This window comes from Oryzias latipes, chromosome 5, assembly GCF_053564925.1.
Source record: "Oryzias latipes strain Hd-rR chromosome 5, Olatipes_Hd-rR_3.1".
Classification (NCBI taxonomy): Eukaryota; Metazoa; Chordata; class Actinopteri; order Beloniformes; family Adrianichthyidae; genus Oryzias; species Oryzias latipes.
In genome coordinates, this window is record NC_136241.1 from 34952670 (window position 1) to 34976017 (window position 23348).

Consider the following 23348-nt stretch of genomic DNA (forward strand, 5'->3'; position numbering starts at 1 on the left):
TAACTCCTTCTACAATTTTCATCTATTTCAACCATTCAACTATCCAAATGTTCAGCTCTTTCAGCTTTTTCCAGCTGTGACTTTTGCTCCTTCAAATCCTTGAACTTTTCCAGATATTCCAGGATTTTTGCCTCCATTGAAACACATGGGATTCCTTGGTGCATGAGGTCGCTGGTTCGATACCCGGCTCTGGCATTTTTCACAAACATATCTATTTTGTTATTGTGCTGTTTTCACTTTAGTTGTGGTCAACTTTGAGATATATGTATTTACATGTGGAAATGCAGCTCCTTCTGGTTCTGTTTAGTTCTTCTGCTTCTGGAGTTGTCGGTGCAACGCCGATTACAGCAGAGCGTCTGAGTTTGATGCCGTTTGCAGCAGCAATAGCAGGATGCTAAAAAACGTCTTCCCACAAGCTGTGAGGCTGCTGAACGGACTGCCCCCCCCCCAAACAAGACTGCTGCTAAACGCACAGAAGTCACTTTAGTCAGACTGAATGCTGATCTCCATTTCATGTCTTTTATTGTACTCTATTGCATCTCTATCCTATTTACTGCCATTTCTTTTGATTGTTTTTTTTTATTGCTGCTTCTTTGCACTGTCATGCTAGTGAGAAACAACATCTCGTCTCACCTGTGTATTCCTCTGCAAATACTATGTGTGGAATGACAATAAACCAGATCTTGAATCTTGAATAGGAAATGTCCTCTCTGAACTGCAGCAACACGTGGGGGCTGGCATGGCGAGCGCTGCATGCTGACAGCTGTTTGCCGGGACAGACCCCATCAGCCCGCTGTTGAAGGGTTTCTGCGTCGCCGTCATTCCTGCTGGGGACGGCTGATAGCACCACTGAAAGGTAAGACAGAGGCTGTGCGGACCTCCGTTCTTGCAGCCCACTGCACCGGTGCCGGGTAGGGTGAGTTTACCGGATGTTATGCTGTTGTTAAGCGTGTCTTAATCTGTGCTGACAGCATCTACAGACACGTGTTCCATGTCTGCCCAGGTAGGTCAACAAAGTTTGGCTTAAACAGACGTTTTTAGGTCTGGAAGTTTTGAAATATCAGGAATGCCGGTGCTTCAGGGCCCTCTTTTCTCTGGACGAGTGTTTGATGCAGGCCTGATAGAAACCCAGCGGCTCTGTCAGCTTCTCATGACCCCAACTCTGTGCTTTCAGATGGCGGGAGGGATCTTCAGCGGTCTGGAGAACCTGTGCGTGGTGGACTGTGCCAGCGTCCACCCCCTGGTGTGCCACCTGTGCCGGGAGCAGTACAAATCTCCGTGTTTGCTGGACTGTTACCACATCTTCTGTGCCCGCTGCCTGCGAGGTCGGACCAATGACAGCCGCCTCAGCTGCCCCCTCTGTGGGTAAGAGGTGGTCCGGCCCAGTCCGGGATGCTGGAGCCTTAATAGCCCAAATGCTGCTAATCCACAAATCCTCCGTCAAACTGAAAGCTCTTCGGCTAAAGTCGAGGAGCAACGGCGGTCTATAAATACACCTGGATCAGAACCGTTCGTTCAGATTCCTTCCACTCCAAGCAATATTTAGATTTTGCGGTCCCAGCATCTGATTTGGGGAGATTCCCATGAGGTCAGGCCTTTAATGTGGCCTGACCTATCGGTGGCCAGGTGTGAGTGGCTGAAGCAGCCGCATGTCACCCGACTCTCCTTTGTAATCCACTGACGGGCACAGCAAGTGCCACGGAGGCCGGTGGCATGGCAAAGCATTCAGGTATGTGGAGCAGCGCCAGCGGCTTAGCACCACCGCCGTCACATGACGCCGCTCCACTCATCCCAAATTAAGAAAGGCCTGGTGACTCAGTCCCCTTCAGATCTGTGGTGACATCGTTCTCCATTGGGAGCACGAAGCGACAGGCATGAAGATGTCAGGAGCAGATTTCTTTGACTCATTTCCAACGTTGGATTCTTCTTCCAAAGGAAGTTCTGCAGAACCTGCTGTGCTAATTCTCAACCACTTAAGGCCAAACTGTTTGAACATTTGATTGTTATTTTCAAATCGCTCCCAGTGGTCTTTTCATGATGATTCTGGTGGTTTTCTTTTAGCATAAATCTAAAAATCTGTCGTTTTCTAGGACATAGTTTCTGCAGAGCAGCAGGAGTTCATTAGAAATGTACCAATTCGTTTTTAAGGAACAACTTCAGGACAATTTTCAGCCCAGAACATCCCAGAGTTTTATAGTTAAAGTTTAAATTCATGGTATATTAGACAAGTTCCAGCGAAATGACAAAAACATGTGATTCAAAGAACTAATAAAGAGTGAAAGCATCATGTAAAAGATCCGTTTAGGCTCAGAACCAGGAGTTCTGCAGAACCGACCGCATCGGTTTCTACCTGCCTTCTGCACACGGCGGCCGACTCAGGAGCCGCACAGTCCAGGCGAGCGAACGTCTCTGCAGAACAAAGCTGCTGCATGGCGTTAGAGACCCACTCCCATAAAAAAAACGTTTAAAATAGCACCTCTGAGTATCTCTTTATTCAAATCCTTGTGAATCAGGAGCAGCTGAAAAAAATCCTCTTTGTAAAAGATCCTATTTGTGATGTAGAACATACGCTGGGTGAGGCCGATATCTTAAGGTAAGGTACAAAACATTCACACATTAAGCACCAAAAACTATACAGAAGCAGCACTGAGGCCTGCGGGGCATTGAATGCATCTTCCAGCTCCGCCCCTTTCTGATCCTCCACCTGCAGTCAAACAGATCCATGAACGTCTTGGTTTTCCTCGTCTGAGCTGGAATCTGGATCAGAACTGGACGGCTGGATAGCTATGATAAGTAATCCAACAGGACAGAGTGTAAACAGAGAGCTCTCAGTTACGGGTGACAGGAAAGGGTCCCGCCCACAACTTAGAGGTGAGTTGCAATTGAACTCGTGCTGCTCTGCAGAAACTGTCCCTGAAAACGAGACAGGTTTTTAGATTTTGGCTCAAAACGGCATCATCGTCATCCACCGAGATCTTCTCACCTTCTGTCAGAAAGACCTGCCGTCATTCAAACTCAGACTAACGCCACCATTGAGGTCACGACCCTTTGAAGAGTCACTCGCCACACAAAATCCGATCTAATCCAATCATTTCAATCAGTGTCGACACGGCACCACCTTCTGTCACAAGAAAGCAAAGACTTTTATTAACATCAGCAGTCAAACAGATCCAGTTACCTCCACGTTGCGTTTTATTTACAATCGATCAACTTAAAAGGTTTTTACAGTTCAGAGGTCTTTCTGGAAGCAACCATCTTCCCAGTCTGCAACTTAAAAAGATGAACCTGGAAGGAAATCTCTACAGAAATCATAAAGATGTTTTTTTCATTCTTCTGGGCCTCACTTCTCCTCCTGATAGCCTTCCGTCTTCATGTCGTTCAAGCCCAGGTCTTCGTTCTGCTCGAACGTGCGGGTGTATTTCTCGACGGTCATCTCCGGGTCTTCCTCGGGGGCGTAGACGTTCTGCAGGTAGCTGTTCCCGGCGGGGTCGTCCAGGATGACGTGGATTTTCATTTCTCCCGCCACGATCTGGTCTATTTTCTCCCCGAACTGGGTGAGCTTTTGCAGTCGATCCTCCGTGCTGCTGTCCCCGCAGATGAAGGGGTTCTTCACCACGATCAGGTCTTTGATGTCCTTCAGCAGACCCTCCAGGGTGGTGAATTTGCCCCCCAGAGCCCCCATGCCCAGCTCGAACTCCAGCTCGGGGATGAGGACGCAGCAGGTCTCAGACTTGAGCAGATCTCGGGTCATGTCTGAGGGGTCGGTGACGTGCAGCGTGATCCTGGTGCCCAGCGCCTCGGTGGCCCCTCCCGACTTCACCTCGTTGGTGCGATGGCCGCAGCTGTCGCAGTTGGTGGCCATGATGATGACCTCCTTGAAGTGGGGGATGTCCACCAGCTTCATGTTGGTGGAGGCCGGCGCGCTGCACTCCGGGCAGTTGGTGTTGAAGACCAGGACCTCGCTCTTCATGGTTTCCACGTCGTTGCCGGCCGGTTCTTCGTCCAGGTCGTCGTCGTCGGCCCGGATCCCCAGCTGGCCGTCCTGCTGGGCCGTCCGATTGAACCGGGTCACGGTGAGGGCCTCGTCCCTGTGGGGGGCCGAGGGGTTCTCCACAAAGCTGTTCCCCGACGGATCCTCGATCACCAGAGTGAATTCCTGCTCGACGTCTTTCAGCTTCTTCAGCTTCAGGATGAACTGCTCTATCTTGTGGGCCAGCTCGGGTTCTGCTGCCCTCCTTGCAGGCTGCTCCTGCTCCAGGCCCGACACGGCCCGGTCCAGGAGGCCCTCCACAGTGGAGAGGGAGCCCTTCTGGGTGAAGGGGGGGATCTCAAAGTCCAGCTCGGGGATCCTGGTGGTGGCGCTGTCGGCTTTCACCACCTCCCGGTTCAGGTCCTGCTTGGTTCGGATCCTCAGTGTGTAGCAGATGCCCTGCTCCTGGATCTGCCCCGCAGACTGGATCTCGGTGTTGGACCAGCTGCAGGCGGGGCAGCTGAACGAGCTGACGATGATCTCCTTAAAGAAGGGGATTCTGGTCAGCAGCAGGCGGGTGGTACCGTTCTGGTGGCAGTTCATGCACAGACTCTCGATCTCCGTGGGCTGCTGGTTTTCGTCGTCGGCGCTGATGTCCTTAAAGACGCTGTGGTCGCCGCCCCGCGCGTTTTCCTCTGAGATCACGGACATTTTCCGGGATGAGCGGTACCTTTCAGTTGAAATTACCGTTCGCACGCGCTGTGGTTCGGCCGCAGAACTTTCCAGACTGTTCTCTCCACGTTTGTTTCCAACATGACGGGCTCTTCCGGCTTCTTCTTCTTCTGCCAGAACAGGAGCACCGCTGAACCCTCTGCTGCGCTCTGCTGGCCGGTTTAGGTACTACATCAACAAGGAAGCCAGAAGACTACTACTGAGTTGCAAGCCTCAGCTTGTTTTTAAAGCTCTAGCTCTAAACCAAGACATCTTTACAAGAAATTACAGAACAAGATCAAACTATGAGAAAAAAAAAAGCAAAATTAAAAAATAAATCCAACTAGCTGCAAAAAAAAAGCAGATAGAAAAAAGATATGGTCATTATGGCACCTTGTTCTCCTCCGTGGTCTGCTGGGGAAGCAGCATTGCAGTCAGTGACACCAACAGACTGAACAAGCTGATCAGGAAGGCGGGTTCTGTCATTGGCTGCAAACAGGACACATTTGAAGCAGTGATGGAGAGGAGGTCCCTGAACAGACTCCTTTCAATCATGGACAACCCTGAGCATCCTCTCCATCCTCTCCTGAACAAACAGCGGAGCTCCTTCTCTAGGAGGCTCAGACAGCTCTGCTCCAAAACTGCCCGGTACCAAAAGTCATTCATACCCAATGCAATAACCCTGTACAACAACACACAATGCAGAAGATAACCTTTGCACATTTTTCATTATCTCTTTATTTAGTTGTTTTCTATTTTGCACATTTCTTTTGCACATCTTTTTACTTGCACTGTTCTGTAAATAGCTTTTTAAATGATAATACCTTGATGACTGTATTTATGCTACATTTTCTTGTTCTTGCTTTTTTTTTACTTAATTCTAAGTCTTTTTTCCCTCTGCTGTCAGTTGCCATGGTGACAAACAAATTTCCCACGAGTGGGATCAATAAAGTATCCCTGATTCTGATTCTGATTATAAGATGTGTTTTTTTTCTGTGTTGAGTTTTGATCCTTCATCATTACTTACCCCGCTTAGAAAGGGGTGAAGTAAAGCTGATCCTATATTCACCTTTTTTATTTTTCCAAAGCGTGTTTAAGTAAATGTTTCTAACTAACTAACAGAATTATTCTTACTTTCAGGTACCAGTCAATAGTGAAAGGAAGTAACGGCCTCCCGCCAGAGGACCGCCTGCTGAAGTTTCTGGTTGATAACAACTCTGATGCAGAGGAGAGCGTGCAGTGCGCCAACTGTGACCAGGAAAGTAACACCAAGGTAAGATTCCTTGAACACACTTCTCTACTGCAGTGTCATCAAATACCATTTTCTTCTCTAAAACCTGAGAGATGAACAATAACCGCGTAAACAGATGAACCTTGTAATGCTAGAAAAGACAATTCGGTATTTTTTAATAAAGGTGACACAAAGCATGAACCAATTTCAACAATAGGGTCAGAATATTCATAAACATTGAGCCCCCATCAGTGCAGAGATGAACATTTTCTTCTGTCTACCAGCGTTCAAATACACAATGTGAAGAATTTAAATAGGATCATTGCTGACTGAAAAGAATTGATAGAGAATGGAGTCAAAGTGAATGTAGAAAAAAAATTAATCATCCATCATTAAAGATTTTATTTAATTCTAGTCTTATCTCTTATTTTTTCTGACAATTTTACCGGACACTTTAACCACGGAGTAAAATCAATAGATTTTTTTTAAGCATCAGTCCAATTCAATTAATCTTTGTTTAAAAAAAAAAAAACCTTCATAGCCAAGGCTCCAAAGTGCTGGGATGATGAACAAAAACACTCCAGGATAAAATCCATAAATACACACTGCAAAAACAGGCCCCTTAGAAATGACCCCATTAGCACATTTACTTTAAATAAGCAAAAAGAAAAAACTGTAGATGGAGTAAGAAAAATGGTCTCATTAGGAATTATTATTTTAAGAAAAGCATTCTAGTCATTCCGAAATGCTTTCTCAAACTAAGATTTTTTTGCTTTTGAAAAACTTTAAGAATTTTTGTTTTTGCAAGATGGAAAATAAGACATTTTCCTGAAGATTCCGTTTTTGCAGTTTGGCCTCATTATCTTTTGCAGCTTAACGCTGATAAAGCAGAGAAGTAAAATGTGTGTTTGTGTGCACACAGGAAGCAGGAGTGATGTATTACTGCAACACCTGCTGCCAGCCCCTCTGCGCCGCCTGCAGAGAGACGACACACAAGGCCAGGATGTTTTCCCACCACGAGATCGTCCTGCTGGCCAAACGCACCAAAGCCAAACACAGGAAATGCTGTGAGCTCCACGTGTAACGGTCTTCATAAAGACCAAGAGCGGATCCAAGGATCCCTTACTGTGCCATTTCAAAAAAGATGGTCAGTTTTACAAATGCCACCTTTGTGTCTGCAGCTCTTCACGATGAGCCCTACATCCTTTTCTCAACAGAGAAAAACTCCATGCTTTGCATCAAATGTTTCAGAGACATGCAAGTGTGAGTTCCACCACCGATCCGTCTGTGAGATCCGCTTTTCTCCACCTCTGAATAAATTTGCTGCTTTTGCTTGTTTTTTTGCAGGGAGAGCCGAACTCACTGCATAGATATTGAAACGGCGTACGTGCAGGGGTGTGAGATGTTGGACCAGGCGGTGCTGGTGAGACCATCTCCATGTTTATAACAGCACATGATGAGCAGGTGTGTTCAGAATCTGCTGAGCCTCCTGAAGGAGGGCAGAAGGCGTCTCTATTTGTTTGGTTGTGGATCGCTCGCAGTCGGACAACGTCACTTGGAACATGCCGGACGGGTTTTGGATGTGACAAGGACTTAAGCTTAAATGAAAATGTTTGCACCGTTCATTAACCCAAAGTGGTTTATGAGAAACGTGTAGCTTTTGCTGTGCAGGTGGTGAAGGACCTGCAGAACTCAACTGGAGAAGCAATTCATCTGCTGAGAGCAATGATAGGAGAAGTGGGTCTGAACATGGAGGAAGAGGAGAGTGCAATCTGCAGCCTTTACAACAGCTTACAGGTCAGAGGAAGAATCTTTTTATTGTTTTTACTTTGTTGTGAATTAAAAACTGGTCTAACACTGTTTTTTTTTTTAGAACTTTAAGGAGATTCCATATTTCTAATCAAAGTCAACGCAGATGTTGATTCAAATCTAGGAAACTCTTGATATAAAGGCTAAAAGAGTGTCTGCACTGTCCCTCTGCAGCATCTACACCGTGTCTCTGCAGCGTCTGCACTGTTCCTTTGCAGCGTCTGCAGCATCTGCACTGTTTCTCTGCATCATCTGCACTATGTCTGCAGCGTCTGTACTGTTCTTCTGCAACATCTGCATAGTTTTTCTGCAGCATTTGCACTATGTCTGCAGCGTCTGCACTGTTCTTCTGCAACATCTGCATAGTTTTTCTGCAGCATTTGCACTATGTCTGCAGCGTCTGCACTGTTCTTCTGCAGCGTCTGCACTATGTCTGCAGCATCTGCATTGTTTCTCTGCATCATCTGCACTATGTCTGCAGCGTCTTTACTGTTTCTCTGCAGCATCTGCACTATGTCTGAAGCGTCTGCACTGATCCTCTGCAGCGCTGGCACAGCTTGGCCACTGGATGTCTCTCCTAATCCAACTCAGAAACTGAAGGCTCCACATAAGAAATGCAAATCTTTTTTGTTGTTTTTTTCCTTTACTGTTTCAAAAATTCATCATCAGAGAGCTGAAGGCCATCAGAGGAATAATAAAGATGCTTTTCTCTGATCTGACAGGATAAACTGGCAGAGAGGAAGAAGATTCTGCTGAAAGCAGCTCAGAGGTAAAAATAAGGAAAAGTTTGTGCCATAGTTTTGTTCTCCTGCTGCCACCGGCAGCCTGGATCCTGGTTGTGACACGCTGTGTGGAATTCAGGGAGATGATTGGCATCTTGTTTACTGTGCAAGGATCTCTCTGCACCACAGACAGTCTCACATGAACAAAAAGCCGAGCTGCGCTTAAACTACTTCAGCTTTTAGAACCAAGTTTGCAGAAGCGATTCAGGCAGACAAAGAATGTGGTCGTGTTCAGCAGATGAACAGAGTTACTGAAGAACAGCCACAGCTGCTCAATAAGAAGACTGTAGGATCCAGGCTTTTTCAAACAAGATGAAAAGGATTTTCTGCAGTAAATGTAATGTTTACAAAGAAAGGTCAATAAGTTGCACTGTATTTATTACAGAGGAAGGCTTAATACCTAAAGATCAACATATAGAATGAAATTATTTGAACGTTAACCACTAATCTGGTAGCAAACTACAGAAAGATGTCGTCTGCTGTGGTTCCCCACGGCAGGCGATTGGTATGGGGTTCCGTCCGTGCCAAAAATATGTTTTGGTGTCCAATGTCTATGTCTTTGGTCCATAGACAGTGGATGCAGAAACATATTTTCATATTTTTGGCCCAAACGGAACCCCATAGATTGGAGGAACAGAAGTTTTCTTTTGACATTGTGCTTTGTTGGCGCATGAAGAGGTGGGAGCAGAAGTGGCTGAATCCGTCTCAGCTCTGGCTGACCTTTGTGGCCGCCGTCGTCCGTCTCCGTCGGCCTGGTTTTTCCTCGCTGCCTGGAAGCCGGCGAGCAGCGAGCTTCCCAGAAGAGGCTATTTATATCCCCGTGTGTGTCCGTCCTCACGCCGCGTGTTTGTCAGGAGAGCAGACACAAACGTGCTGATGGTGGTGCTGAAGTATGGATGAACAGATGTGGTGTTTTTTTTATGTTTTTGTGTGTGTTTACAGTCAGCACGAGGAGAAGGAGCGAGCATTAAAGGAGCAGCTGTCACACCTTACCGCCCTCCTGCCAACCCTCCAGGTGAGGAGCAGAATTTAAATAGCCATAATAATCATATGGGAATGTCAAACAAATCCAACAAATGTAACTTATAATGGGAGTGAGGTGAGCAAACAGTGATGGATCTGCATAGAAATGCTGTTAACTGTAAAACAGGAACTGCAGAGACTCCATGGTTTTTACAGCACAGGAGCAGCCAGCGGCAAGCTACTTCCTGTTTGAAAAACCTTATTTTGAAGCCTCTGTTTTTTAGTTTATATGATTTAAAATCAGATTTTTTTGTAATCAAGTTCAATTTAGGTTTTTTGTCACACAGAACTGCTATTTTGAGTTTAATTTTCTTTATCGATACCCTCCACTGTGGGAAAAATGCCACGAAAACATGTTATAAACAACAAAAAACACCAAGAAATAATCTAACTGAACGTGGAGGTGGACCAGTGCCAGACTAAAGCAGAGCGGCCCCCCCTGCCCTGAGTCGTTTGGGTCACAGAAGACATCTGCTCTAAGAGAGATGGAATCGTCTGCAGAAGAAGAAAGACGAAGCAGTTCATCAAACCATGACCCCCCAAGCATCATCAGGGTCTCCAGTCCAACCTTAAAATTCCACCAAAAAGCAAAGTCCTGCCTCAAATAAGAAATGACCCCCCCCCCCCCCCCCCCCCCCCCCCCAAGGAACCAATTCCTCATGGATGGAAGTTCTGTTCTGAAAACTGTGGGAATACCGAGCGATCCTGCAGCCGGAGAGCAAAGAGCTCTGCTGGGAATAAGAAAATAGGACTCAGAGATATTTCATGTATTATTCGGCCTGACTTCAGCTTAATGCAAAGAGAAGGACTTCGGGTTTGATTCTGGCTTCAGCCGGCAGTGAGCGAGGAGACGCTACAGAATGAGGAATGGCTCTCATCAGATCTCTGCTGGAAAATCATCAGGAATATTCTGGGACCAACAGTTTCCCACCTTGAAGCAGCATCGAAGCAGTTTCCCTGCGTCGATCTGAGACGGGATGTTTGGTCAAATTACGGAGAGGAGTGTCATGTATGTGTGAGCTGAGGGACTGCTGAACACCAGCGTGACCTCCAGAAAACAAACCATGCCGTCCTCCCTCATGTCTTTAAGACACGTTCACTGTCTGAGACTAAAATCTGACCTTCAGCCTGTCACGCACATGCATGCTGCGGGTGACAGGTCGTAGTGTCAACACGTAAAGCTGGACAAGCAGGGAGGGAATTCTTCTTTTTCTACTGTTCACTAGCACATGTCCGACATGTTGAAGCAGTGCAGATCTGGTGAATCCTGCCTCAGACTTTTTCTTCCTCAGCTCCATTCCGATACATGACCGACTTGGTGTCATAGAGCTCCAGCCGGGCGACAAACTGCAATTTTTAATTTGTCCTGCGTGATCAATTTTCAAATGTTTGGCACTTCTGTGAATCAAACGTGACGCCATCCATACGTCCCGACCAAATCCAAGTCTCCTGTTTGGTCAAAGCTCAACCTGGTTCCAATTGAACCCGCGTTCAATGGCTGCGCGTTTTGTACGTAGAGCCCAAAGGCGGTCGTAAACATTTCCGTAGAGATGTTGTAGATAACCCCCCCAAATCCGGCAAACTTTGTGCGAGGTGCCCGTTGGTGGCGTTCACGTGATACGTGCGCGCTCCTCGATGCAGCCTGAATGTTAGACATGAAGGAAATTAGACAATCAGGGCCTAGTTTGTGTGGACGTCCTACGGGCAGTTAAGCATCACGTGCACACCACGTGCGTGCAGCATTTGCGTGCGGTCAGTAAGGAGACACGCCGGCATCACCCGTACGTCATAAGTGCGTGAAACGTACGAATAGTTTACGGTGCATTGACCACACCCAGAACAATGGTACCTTCCATTTTCATGACATCCTTTGAGGTCACCGTACAGCAAAGACCCCCCTCCGTAAGATGCCGCCCCTCCTCTCTACGACCCTGAAAAACCAAAAATGGATGCGTCATGTGACTAAGACTTTAACCTGTTGGAGAAGGAAGAAACTTTGTGCTCGTCTGTCTTTAGCTAAACGACCAAACATTTAAGTGTTTGGGTCATAAAGCTGCAGCAGATATTAAAAACGCATGACAGAAGCCACGGTGCATAGACCAGAAATGACGTCATCTGTAACAGAACACCTGCACTGCACAGTTTGTGCTGCTCATTTTAACATAAACATTATTTTGATGATAAACTATTTCCATCTTAAACCCAAAATTCTGTTTATTCTAGAAGTCTGGAGGGTTTTGCAGCAGCAGGATCAGTGATTCTGAATCTATTCTGTTTGTTTCTCTGCAGCAGGAATCCGTCTTCAGGCTTTGCTCCTTTCTTTAATTCCAGATTCATTCCTCATCTTTGTCCACTTTCACTCTTTGGCCAAACTGAAACCAGGTTTTCGCTCTAACCGGCGTCTCGGCTGAAAGCCTTTTTGAAAGGTTGCTCTTTGGGCGACCTCTCGACAAACTGCCGTTTTCACACCTGAGTGATGCCTCAGCTCTGAACTTTCACCTCTGACTCTTTCAGGTCCACCTGGTCACCTGTTCTGCCTTCCTCAGCTCAGCAAACAAGTACGAGTTTTTGGACATGGGCTATGTGAGTGCACTGTGAGAGCCGCATTCACCCGCTTGTGAGCAAACAAATCAGGTTCAGAGGAAACAACTGAAGTTAGACCTTCTCATTTCAAAATGCTCAGTCAGGAGTTCCATGAGAGACGTTTCTGCATGTCTGGACTGAGGCTGAAACTGTTCTCTCCATCAATTCTTGCTTACGCAGCAACTCATGGAGCGGCTGAAGAAGATTGTGAAGCTTCCTCATCGCCTGCGACCAGTGCAGAGCAGCAAAGTGAGCACAACCGCCGCCGCCGTGTGCACCCTCACAGAGCGCCAGGCGCCACGTTTTTCTGCTCTTCTCAAATGACAGCATCATTTCATAGACACACAAAACTGATGATAACATATTTCTGACTTCAGGCTTTGATTAACTTCATCTTTGGTCGTTTTAACTCAGATTTTTCTCTATGGCGTCACGTAAATCTGCTTTTCCGTAAACGTGCGCTGAACTTCCAAAGGTCTCCATGGAAACCGCCACGTTTTTTGTAGTTTTTCTTTTTTGACGAGGAGCTCCAAATACTTCATTTTCTGATCATTCTTCCTAGTTTGTTGAAATGCAGCACAGAGCTGAGAGTTCCCAGCAAACTACCCAGATGACGCGTTACAGACGTGCTGAGCGTCTGTGAATCAACTTCAGCTTCACTTTTCTTCATTAACTCCTTCAGCTCCAAAATGACCTCAGTTTGGCGTCTGCTTCACAGCAAAAACAGTTTTCATCATTTGGAAACAAATTCTGACACAAAGCAGTTAAAGAGCTGTTTGCTCATAGTTTCAGGTTTATTTATTTCTTTGTTAGTTATTGTGACTGGCTCCACAGTGGGACAGTGGTCAGCAGGTGGTTCAAATCCCGGCAGGGCTCTCCCTGTGTGGAGTTTGCGTGTTCTCCCCGTGCACGGCTGGGTTTTGTCCGGGAACTCCGGCTTCCTCCCAGCGTCCAGAAACACGACATCGGTTTATTGGTTTCTTTAAACCAGGGGTCAGAATCCTAGGCCTACAGGGCCGTTGTCCCACTTGCTTTCCAACCATCCGTTGACCAACCGTTGAGGCTCCTCATTGGCCAACCAGGCCAACCAGGCTCCTCATTGGCCAAACACACCTGGTCCAGGTAATCAGCAGCAGGTAAGGCAGGATTTCTGGGAAACCAGCAGGAGGCCGGCGGTCCAGGTCTGGGATCTGACACCCCTGCTCCAAAGTGTCCATCGGTGCGCATGTGTGAGTGATTGTTTTAGACTGCCGACCTGTCCAGAGTGCGTCCCGCCCCGGGACAGGCTGCGGCGACCCCCCGAGGGTTGGAGCGGGTTAGGGAGGTGGATGGATGGTTTCTGTGCCGACAGACTCTCTTCCTGTGTTTCAGTGTTTTCTTTGAGATTGGGGGGATTTCCTGAACGAGTTCTCTGCTGCTTTGTCAGATCAACACCGAGTACAGAAGTGAGTTTGCTCGCTGTCTGGAGCCGCTGCTGCAGATCGGACCGCGCTGCCCCCCCTCTGTCACCGGCTCTTCCAGCATACTGACCAGGTAAGTCACAGGCACCTGTCCGAGGGCCGGACCTACGGTTTTCGGGCTGTCCGGATCCATGGAGGGTCATCCGGGTCTACGACCTTGATAGGGTCACCTGCGTGTCCTGTACGGGTTTGACCGTTTATGGCCCGCAGACGGCCCACATCCACCCGGTCTGAAGCTTATAGGATCACCGTCGCATCCATCGATTATTCCCTCCACGAGTTCTTGGTTTTAGAGTGTTGTTGCTGACCGACACACGTCTGTGGGATGTTCTGAATTCTTCTGAGAAACCCGAACAGCTCGGCAGGAAAGTTCACGCTGGTGAAGCGTCCAAACTCAAAATCCCTAAATGGTTTACAAGTACAGGGGGGGGGGGGGGACGGCGCCGCGCTGAATGTCAGTTATTCTGTCTGTCTGCGAGCGCCGGACACTGATCTGTTTACATAATTCACCTTGATGCAGGGGGCCTGGTTGGGAGGGGGTCCTGATTTAGAAAGCGGCAGTGGTTAGATAACGTTCAGGTAATGAATGACCACAGTTCCCACATCAGACATCATCAGCTGATCCCACAGCAACACGTGTGTTTTAGACTTCAAGCTACTTTCTTCAGGTTCCATCAGTTCAGGTCACAAATAAAAGCTTTTTGGGAGCTTCCTGCACCCTTTTCCTCCTCACTTCACCTCCTCCCAGCAGTTTTCTTTCCCTCCAAACTGTCCGCAGGTTCCTGAACAGATCTTCCAAAAGCCAGAGCAGGACACAGAGTGGGCAGGGGTTGGTGCCGGGCCGCCTGGCACTATTTTTATCATAACTTCACAGAACTCTTTAGGATTCAGCTGCAGGTTGGCTCACAGGACCGGCCGGGCCCTTTTTGCGCCAAGCCAATGGTGTCCCTGCTTTAGTTCAGGCAGCGTCTTTATTTGGCGTCAGAGGACACAGACGGCGCGGGATCATGCTGCAGGGCTGCTTATGCGTCAGCCCTGAACAGGAAGGCGGGTGGACCGCTGAGCCACCAGATCACAGGTAAACCTCCACTTGGTGTTCGGAAAGCGGCTGGATTTGGGACAAACAATCGGATTCTAAACTGGGATGCATCGCTGAAAGTCGTCCAGTTTGTTTAGGAAATTTTGCCTCAAAACCTTCCAGCTTAGTGTTTTCCAACCTGCAGCTCGTTACCCAGCATGCCTGTGTTTGCTGGCTGGTCTTGACGGGGAGTTTCTGAAAGCATCCGATCAGCCAGAGAGGGCCGGCCGGCCTGGTTTCTGTCATCGTTCTGGAGAACGGAGGATAAGTGAACCTGGAACGTCTTTTCATGGAAGAGATGGCGCCCGGCTGCTGTCAGAGTCTTCTGCTGGCTTGGCTTGGAGGTGGCCTCACCTGCCAGCAGGAGACAGAAGAGGGGAGACAGTTTGACTCCCCCCTCAGCTTCTGTGAAGCAGCTCTGACAGCTTCATCTCTGTGTGTGACGAATGAAGCAGACGTCCTCGTTTCTGTTTCTGCTGAAACCCAACCATGAAATACTGATGTATGAACAACTGAAGGGGCCAATGGGTACAGACAATCCAGATACCAAATCCTCATGTTGTTCATTTTTTCTAAACGTTTCTTTTGCTGCGTTAAACATTTTTTAGTTTGGATGAAATACAGACAGAAACTTTGGCTTCTTTTGTGTTTTAAAGTTTAAAAAAGTCTTTTTTTTCCATCCAACAGCTAAATGGCCTGAAGGATTAAATTAGTTTTTGCTTCTTTAACAAATATATAGAGCTTTAATTAAAGTTTTAAATTGGACCAAGAAAGAAATAAAATGAGTGAACTCTTACATAAAGGAAAACAAAGGAGATACAAATGTATATCTAGATTTAGTTTGGTACCTGCACTCATGCATAAATCTACTTCTACAATCTGCAGTAATGATCCTACTGCTCCGTATTGATATCTTCTTCATCAGTCTAATTCCCAGCCTGAGATCATATTGAAGTCTTTCCTCTCAGCTGCCGCCTGCTGCGTCATTCATGTTTCAGCAGTTTGACTGGAATCTGGCTTCTGCAGATGACTGTTATTAATGGGAGTAAACGTTAGTGGAAGTGTCTCTCGTTTACCCAGAACCCTTCTGTTTGATAGATGGATCTTTATTTGTTAGCGTCGAACGTGAAATGAACTTAAAAGCGCATTCTGGTCAGTCCAATATTCAGACCTTTAAAAAATAAATAATTTATTACTAAAATAATAAATAATGAATAAAAAGCGCTTCAATATGTGTTCAAACAGTTAGAAACCAATTATAAAAATAATTCATGTGAAGAAAGCTATTTGATGGCGAGCGAGCCTCCAGCCCCCTGCTCCACCGATGAACTAGATCAATGACGTCCATAGTGTCTGTATTATTAACTGACTTGTCAGGTTTTCTGTTATCAGACACGGTGGTTTGTTCACATTCCTGACATCGAAGTTAGATCCATGTAGGACTTCGCTTTCCCTCATCTGAGTGCGAAAACGTTACGGTTGCAAAGCTCTGATACTCCTCGCCAGTTTTGTTGCGCCACTAATGTTAGTTTGGGGGTCATGAGGGGCTGTAAGCTAGAGGGAGAGCGTGTTAACCAAGGGATGACGGGAAATGAGGACAGGCTTACTCCGTATAAAACCAAAAATGATTGGAGTGGGGCTGCATTCATAATCTTTTACATGTTCATACAAATATGGGGTCTGTTTTTAATTATACACATTTTATATCATTTGTCTGCATTGGATACATTCATGTTATCCATATTATGGCCCGCAGCAGCAGTCACTGACTTTAAGGACCATATTGTTTTCGCAGTTGGAACGACGACTTCGACGCCTTTCAGCGAGAATGTGACCCCCGCCGCATGCTCGAAAAGTCACCAAAATGAATTTTCCACAAAGTCAACTTCACTCCCCCCGAAGACGATGACATCACGGCCAGCGATCCCGTCAAAAAAATGAATAGGCCGAAAATCGCGTATGGGGCCGAACAAAATGTACTTCGAAATACAGTTGCGAAACCAAAACACACGTGTCGGGGATATCCCAAAGAAGTTTTGAAATCATGACGGGACGGCTACACGACCTACGGCTTGGCGGCCATTTTGTGGCGAACTCTGAGAATTGGCGATTTTTGTGTTTTCCCACGATATGGGAAACAACACTTTTGTTTGGGCGATTTTCACGCAATTGCACACACATGCCACCGGCTCGATTCTACAACTACTAAGTTTCGTTGACCTTTGACCTTGGGAAGGGGCGGCCATCTTGAATTTAAAAAGACAAGCACCAGTAACAGATACAAACGAAAACTCGTCCTAGGGATTTTTATCGATCTTCTTGAAACTTCTCGGGCATCAATGGCAAGCTACTGTGGACAAAATGTTGGAATTAAAAGTTGTAGATTTTGAATGGCGTGCGCGTGTTGCGATTTTAGCTAGCTCGCACATATTTTATCGGAATGTCCTGAAAGTGAAATATGCGATTCCCTGGCCCATACTGAACAAAACGATGTCACATACGACAAAATCGATACAGGAATGTAGGCGTGGTAAGCCAAAAACGATCGCAAAAAAAAAGGGCTGACTCGGCTAAAAAAAAAATGCGGATTTTTTTTTTAAGAATCAGCTAACAAAACCCAGATAACTTTGTCGCGTATATCCAAACAAAGTTTTGGAATCATTACGTGATGGCAACACCACCTACGGTTTGGCGGCCATTTTGTGCTAAAATCAGCCATTTTGAGATTTTCGCGTTATTACACAATATGGAAAAATGAACTTTTCTCTGAGCGATTTTCATGAAATTTGACAAACATGTCCCTAGCGTAAGTCTACATTCACCTCTGGAGTTTCGTCGACCTTTGACCTCGGGAAAGGGCTGCCATCTTGAATTTTACATAAAAACACCTTTACCGCCGGATTCAAACGTAAACTTGTCGTTGGAATTTTCATCGATCATCTCGAAACTTTTTGGGCATCAATGGGAAGCTACTTTGGGAAAAATGTTGGAATTAGAAGTTGTAGATTTTGAACGGCGTGCATGTGGCGAGCTAGCAAAGTGGTGCACTGTTATAACTCCCATGCCTTTCATTAGAATACAGTGAAAATTGAATGCATGCATCCATGGCAGGAACTGAACACAATTAAAAACACTGGATATGGACATATAAGGAATGTGGGCGTGGTTAGCATAAAACCACTGTTGCTGATGAAGGACAACAAAAAGTTTTCTTTTGCCGAATCATCTGAAACTGACGTCGATCTGTTCGTCCTCCCAAGGCGACCAAAACATAAAATGGTTGCTATGGAGATAAAATCAACAGAAAAGCCGCCATTTTGAAAAAAGTGTTGTTTTTTTTTTAATCTACTTATGACATATAGCTCTCACCAATGGAGCAATGTGTTTTTCTGAGTCAGTTGATGATGCTGAACGCTATACTAGCACTTTTAAGCAAATTAGCATAGTTAGCACAAGTAGCATTTACAGTTCTGACTAGCGTTGATCAAAGGTGGCCGGTGAGTCCGGTGGAGCCAGTAGAGGCGGTGAGGGCGGCGGTGAGGGCGGCGGTGGTGCGTAGAGTTGGGCGCGGAAGGCGTGTTGCGTCTGCGGGCCATACAACGCCGCTTGCGGCTTTAATTTATCATGTTCTTCGTACTTATCTTGCAGCGCTTTTTGCAGCGTATTCAGAACTGGGCTAAATCTTTGCAGCTTTAGGAAACAGTAAAAGTCTCAGTGAAGTTCAGTCCCATAGAAAAAATACAAACCCTTTAGCAGGTTTGTGTTCTGGATTCAGAGCAACGACCCAAAGAAGAACCATCTGACTGCAGTAACTGCTGAGCCAGACTTTCATCCTTTGCTCCTCATTTTAAGGCTTCAGTCTCCGCTGTCCATGACCTGCCGCTCCCCGTCACTCAGTGAAATGGCCCTCGGTTCCGCATTTGGCCGAAGGCCCACGTCCCACCGCAACATCTGCACCAAGGTCCTCCTGGCCGAAGGCAAGGAGACGCCGTTCACGGAGCACTGCCGCAACTATGAGAACACCTACAGGGTGAGAGACGACCGTCAACACCCACAGACGGACAGAGGATCTGCTTTAACGCATGAACATCATGTCCGATCCGATCCGTCCATGAGCTGAAGACAAGCAGCACATTTAACCCTTGTGCAATCCTAAGCACTTTAACGTTGGGAGTTGGGTCATCTAGACCCACTAGTCAGTGCTCTGAAGCCTTTTTCTTCAATGATTTGCGATCTTCACTGGTGTCCATGGATTATATGAAATCTTTCCACCTTTATCCACCTTTGTCATGGTAGGGAGAACACGTCAATGGAAGGGGGGGTCATCTATGATAGCACAAGGGTTAGAGGCGTTTGTTTTGCTGCTCATTTGGATGAACAGAAACCCGTGTTCATCCAAGGAGTGACTTCATTTAGGCGTCACGTCAGACTGACAGCCAAACGTGGTCACACTTCTGTTGACCATCGGATTACAACAATCAGATCATTTTACTCGCCTCCAATCTAGGAAATATTTCTGTGTGAGCTTCCAAAGACAACACACAATTTAAGAGTGTTTTTGGGTGTGCATGAATGTGTGTGTCTTTGTGCGTGCATTTGTGCGTGTGCTTTTCCAGAGTCTGCAGACAGAGATCCAGAGTCTGAAGGACCAGGTTCAGGAGCTTCACCGGGATCTGACCAAACATCACTCCATCATCAACACAGAGAAAATGGGGGAAATCCTGGACAGATCTCTGCACGTCGACAGTCAGATTGGAGTCCAGTACTCCACCGTGGAAACCATGAGGGTCATCTTTGAGGAGGTCAGTCTGGTGACCATCCGAACCCTTTCCCTGCTGCCGCTGCTGGTCAGAACCGCGGGGCTGTGGGGCGGCGGTAAACCGCTTGGGCTTAACCAACCCTCTGAACCTTTCCCTCACAGATCTGGGATGAGACTTTTCAGAGGGTCAGCAACGAGCAGGAGATCTACGAAGGTTGGTCCTCACCAATCCCAACACTTCTGTTGCACCTTTTTTCTAAAACTGAAGTTCTGTGTCGTCCCTGAATCCAGCGCAGCTGCAAGACCTGATGCAGCTGAAGCAGGAGAACTCCTACCTGACCACCATCACCAGACAGATCAGCCCATACATCCTGTCTATAGCTAAAGTCAAGGAGAGACTGGAGCCCAGGTGGGTCGGCTCGCCCTTCCTGGTGACGTCCTCGTCATGGATGAAAAGATTTTCCTTTGTTTTTTAGAGACTTTTCTTAGAGGCAGTTTTAGACGTTGTTGTTTTTAAAATTTGGTTGTTTTTATGAAAAGCACTTTGAGTAGCACGAGTTGGAAAAGTGCTACAGAAATACAGATTAGATTAAAATAGATCAGGCTGTGGATTACAGTGGTTTAAATATGTGGAAATATCTGATCTGATCTGATTGTATGCACACTTCACTGCTTAGAATCATATTTTATAACTTATATATAACTTAAAAATTACGAAAACAAAAGAATTGAGGAGAAAATATTTTTAAGTAATTTAATTTAGTCTCAGCTCCCTAAATGTAAATTTTTGCTAAATCTTTAATGCACCATACATGCATATATTCATTTAGAGATAGTCATGACAACAAGAAAGCATTATCACAAAAACACTTGTTGTAGGTTTCAGGAGCCCAAAGAGCATGAACTCGATGACCGCACAGAAACGATGCTGAAAATCTACGAGGACGGCACGACGCCGAAGGAGAAGCAAGGCAGGTATTTGTCCCAAAGATGTGACACGAAAACGTCCCTCTATGAACAAATCCTTTGGTGTCTCTTTGTACTATCTTCAAATGCCTTCTCTGCATTTTCTTTGTAACCCTTGTGCTATCCTGGGCACCTTAACATTGGGAGGTGGGTCATCTAGACCCACTAGACAGTGCTCTGAACCTTTTTTCTTCAATGATTTGTGATCTTCACTGGTGTCCATGGATTACATGAAATCTTTCCACCTTTATCCACCTTTGTCATGGTAGGGAGAACACGTCAATGGAAGGTTGGGATCATAGGATAGCACAAGGGTTAAAGAATAAATCTAAAATCAGTCTGAAGGTTTGAATGATTTTGATTGGATGATTGTCTGCAGAATTCGGACTCAAGTGCAGAGTCTGCCGTTCTCCTGGATGATGACGCTCCTCGTGTGTTTTCAGGGACAGCAGCAGCCGGGTCACAGAGAACAGCCGCCCTCTGATGCTGAGGTAACGAGGCGGCGGGCGGATTCCTGCGCCGTCCTCCCCCCGAGCGATGACACCTCCTCAGAGCAGAGCTGTCGGGGCCCCCGCCTGGACTGACACTAAGTGGATGTAGGTGTGTGACAAAGACTTGCAGCTGTCACAGACGATGCTGAGGGGAAAAACAACCCCGTTCTGAGTTATTCAGGAGCCAGACGGCGTCCTGTGGACAGAGCAGAATCTGGAATATTTATTTGAATTGATCCTTGGTTTGGTTTTGAAATGTTTGCGATCTTGAAGCCCCCTTCCGATCATCTTTTAATCAAAGCGTTCCCAGTGGTCTTGTTATCATGATGATGCCCATTTTAGTCAAAATCAAAAATCCTGTGTCGCCGTCAGGGAAAATAGTTTCTGCAGAGCGACAGGAGCTCATTAGAAATTCACTCCTGGGTTGTAGATGGGACCGTTGCTGCAGAGCAACCCCGCCCCTACTTCCCATCACCCATAATTGAGAGCTCTCTGTTCTCTGTCTGTTCTGCAGAGCGGCAAGTGTTCATTTGAAACGTATCTACGAGATCTGGGTGGGACCGGTGCGGAGTAAGCCTCCGCTAATTTCCCATCATCCCAACCTGATCATCTTTTTAACCTGCAACGGCAGGAGTTCAGCAGGAATTCACCTCTGAGTTGTGGGCGGGACTGTTAGCCTCGGCTAATTTCCCATCATCCCTTGGTTTACACTCTCTCCCACTAGCTTACAGCCCCTCACACCCCCAACCTAACATTAGCGGTGCAACAAAAACAGCAGCAAATCAGATCCATCCATCCGTCCAGTTCTGATCCGGATTCCAGCTCAGACCAGGAAAACAAGGACGTTCATGGATCTTTTTTTCTGCAGGTGAATGATCAGAAAGGGGCGGGGCAGGGAGCTTGTAGCCCCACCCAGCGCTTTTTCTACATCACAAATACAATCCTTTTTAAACTGCTTTTTATTTATCGGCTTCGTATTCACGATTTGAAAAAAGGGTTACTCAAAAATGTAATTTTATTCTGAAGATGTTAGAAACAGCATTTTTATCAAAGTGGGGCTTTAGGACTAGGTTTTTTCACGTTGTGCGGGTAAGTCTCTGCATGATGTTGGATGCTAAATCCCAGTCACCTGACTGGATGTTTCCCTGACATCTGGAGCGCAGAATGTAAAGGTTTCCCTCATTGACATGATCTGACACATTTCTGTCCACATGCGCTGCATTTACATCACGTTTTCTTAGTGTTTTTCACAAATAGAAGCGTTCATATCTGCGAGTTACAGGTTGGTTTGGATGCTAAGTTTGAATGTATAAAGAAAACTATCAATGTTTCCGTCTCCTACTTGGTTTTTAGACCAAAAGCGTCTCCTGAAAAATGTTCCCTTTGTCTTGTTGCAACGCAGCAAACAAACGTGTTGGAAAAAAGTCATTATTGTTGGTCAACCTTTGCAGGATAAACATGTTTTTTTTCTGCAAGGAAAAGAACTGCAGCGGCCAACATTAATTCAAGGTGAAACGTCCCCATCTGCTTGCAGCTGAGAGGGAGGTGAGCTCTATCCTCGGCACAGACACAGAGAATAGTGAGCAGGTGGACGGACGGCCTCCGCAAACGCCACCAGGAGGGAGTTTGGTTTGCATGTTCAGAGCAACAGGAGGAGTCGGCCTTCAGGAAGTGCAGCTCTGCGGCGGAGTCAAAGGTGCAGATTCATTAAAAATGCATTTGTGACAGCAGAGCGGGGAACGGCTGCGCCTGCGTTGAGCCGCACAACTTCCTCCCTGCGGTCGTCCATCATCTGCACTCATCCAGCTGCAGCCCGGCTCCTCATTATCCTCCCGTTTGTGCCTCCTCCTCCTCCTCCTGCTCCCCCACAGGAGGAGCAAGCTCCTGCATGTCTTTTAGCATTAATGACGCTTCACAGCAACAAACCTGCATTTGGCAGACAGACTGCTGGAGGACGCTTGTCCTCTTCTAACTGCAGACTTTAAAGAAAAAAGAGAAAAACAGCTGAGCTACAATGAAAATTTAAAGATCTTCAGGCAAAAACTGGGTCATTAAGGAGAATTATGCGGCTTTTATTTCACATTCAAACAGATCAAACGTGAAGCTGAGTCAATAATGTCGCACGCGGATCTGTAATTAGTCTGGAAGATTTACTGGCTGGAAATGGATTTACAGTTTAATTTATTTTTTATGGGTTTGAGTTTTTTCATCAATGCGTCCCTGCTTTAAATTCATACTTTCAGAGTTAAATAAGTTATAGACTTATTTCAGAGTCAGCTTAGTTTCGTGGAAAGTCACATTGATAGTGCTGCTCGTATGAATTTTGCATGAAACGACTTTGTTTCGGGACGTTTTTCTATCGGCGTGAGAAAGGGAGAACTGGGAGAATCCAGAGGAGATTGAAGCTCGACTGGAGCTGTGAATTATTTCTGGATCTCTGCTGAAAGTTTTTTGGTTTTTGCTAAATAAATGAAACTAAAATCTT

The 23348-nt window shown here is 46.4% G+C and overlaps 2 protein-coding genes across 6 annotated transcripts; one reads left to right on the forward strand and one right to left on the reverse strand.

Annotated features, from left to right (window-relative positions):
* Window positions 1-511: 511 nt before the first annotated feature.
* On the forward strand, window positions 512-22191 carry rnf207a (ring finger protein 207a). 5 transcript variants are annotated; one of them, XM_011475676.4, is made up of 18 exons: window positions 774-856; window positions 1175-1365; window positions 5822-5954; window positions 6835-6979; window positions 7094-7175; window positions 7260-7335; window positions 7584-7709; window positions 8444-8490; window positions 9446-9518; window positions 12041-12109; window positions 12290-12358; window positions 13536-13642; window positions 18500-18677; window positions 19264-19449; window positions 19569-19620; window positions 19698-19815; window positions 20286-20381; window positions 20816-22191. In XM_011475676.4, the coding sequence occupies exons 2-18, from the start codon at window positions 1175-1177 to the stop codon at window positions 20865-20867; spliced, it is 1800 nt and encodes a 599-aa protein (XP_011473978.1). In that variant the 5' UTR covers window positions 774-856; the 3' UTR covers window positions 20868-22191. The 5 variants fall into 5 exon arrangements, with proteins under 5 accessions (XP_078803913.1, XP_078803914.1, XP_011473978.1 ...); XM_011475674.4 differs by having other exon boundaries at window positions 837-916; XM_011475673.4 differs by lacking the exon at window positions 774-856 and adding an exon at window positions 879-1003.
* Window positions 3120-5035, reverse strand: zpr1 (ZPR1 zinc finger). Its single transcript, XM_004069315.5, has one exon. It carries the CDS (start codon window positions 4679-4681, stop codon window positions 3341-3343), a length of 1341 nt encoding a protein of 446 aa, XP_004069363.1. The 5' UTR covers window positions 4682-5035; the 3' UTR covers window positions 3120-3340.
* Window positions 22192-23348: the final 1157 nt, after the last annotated feature.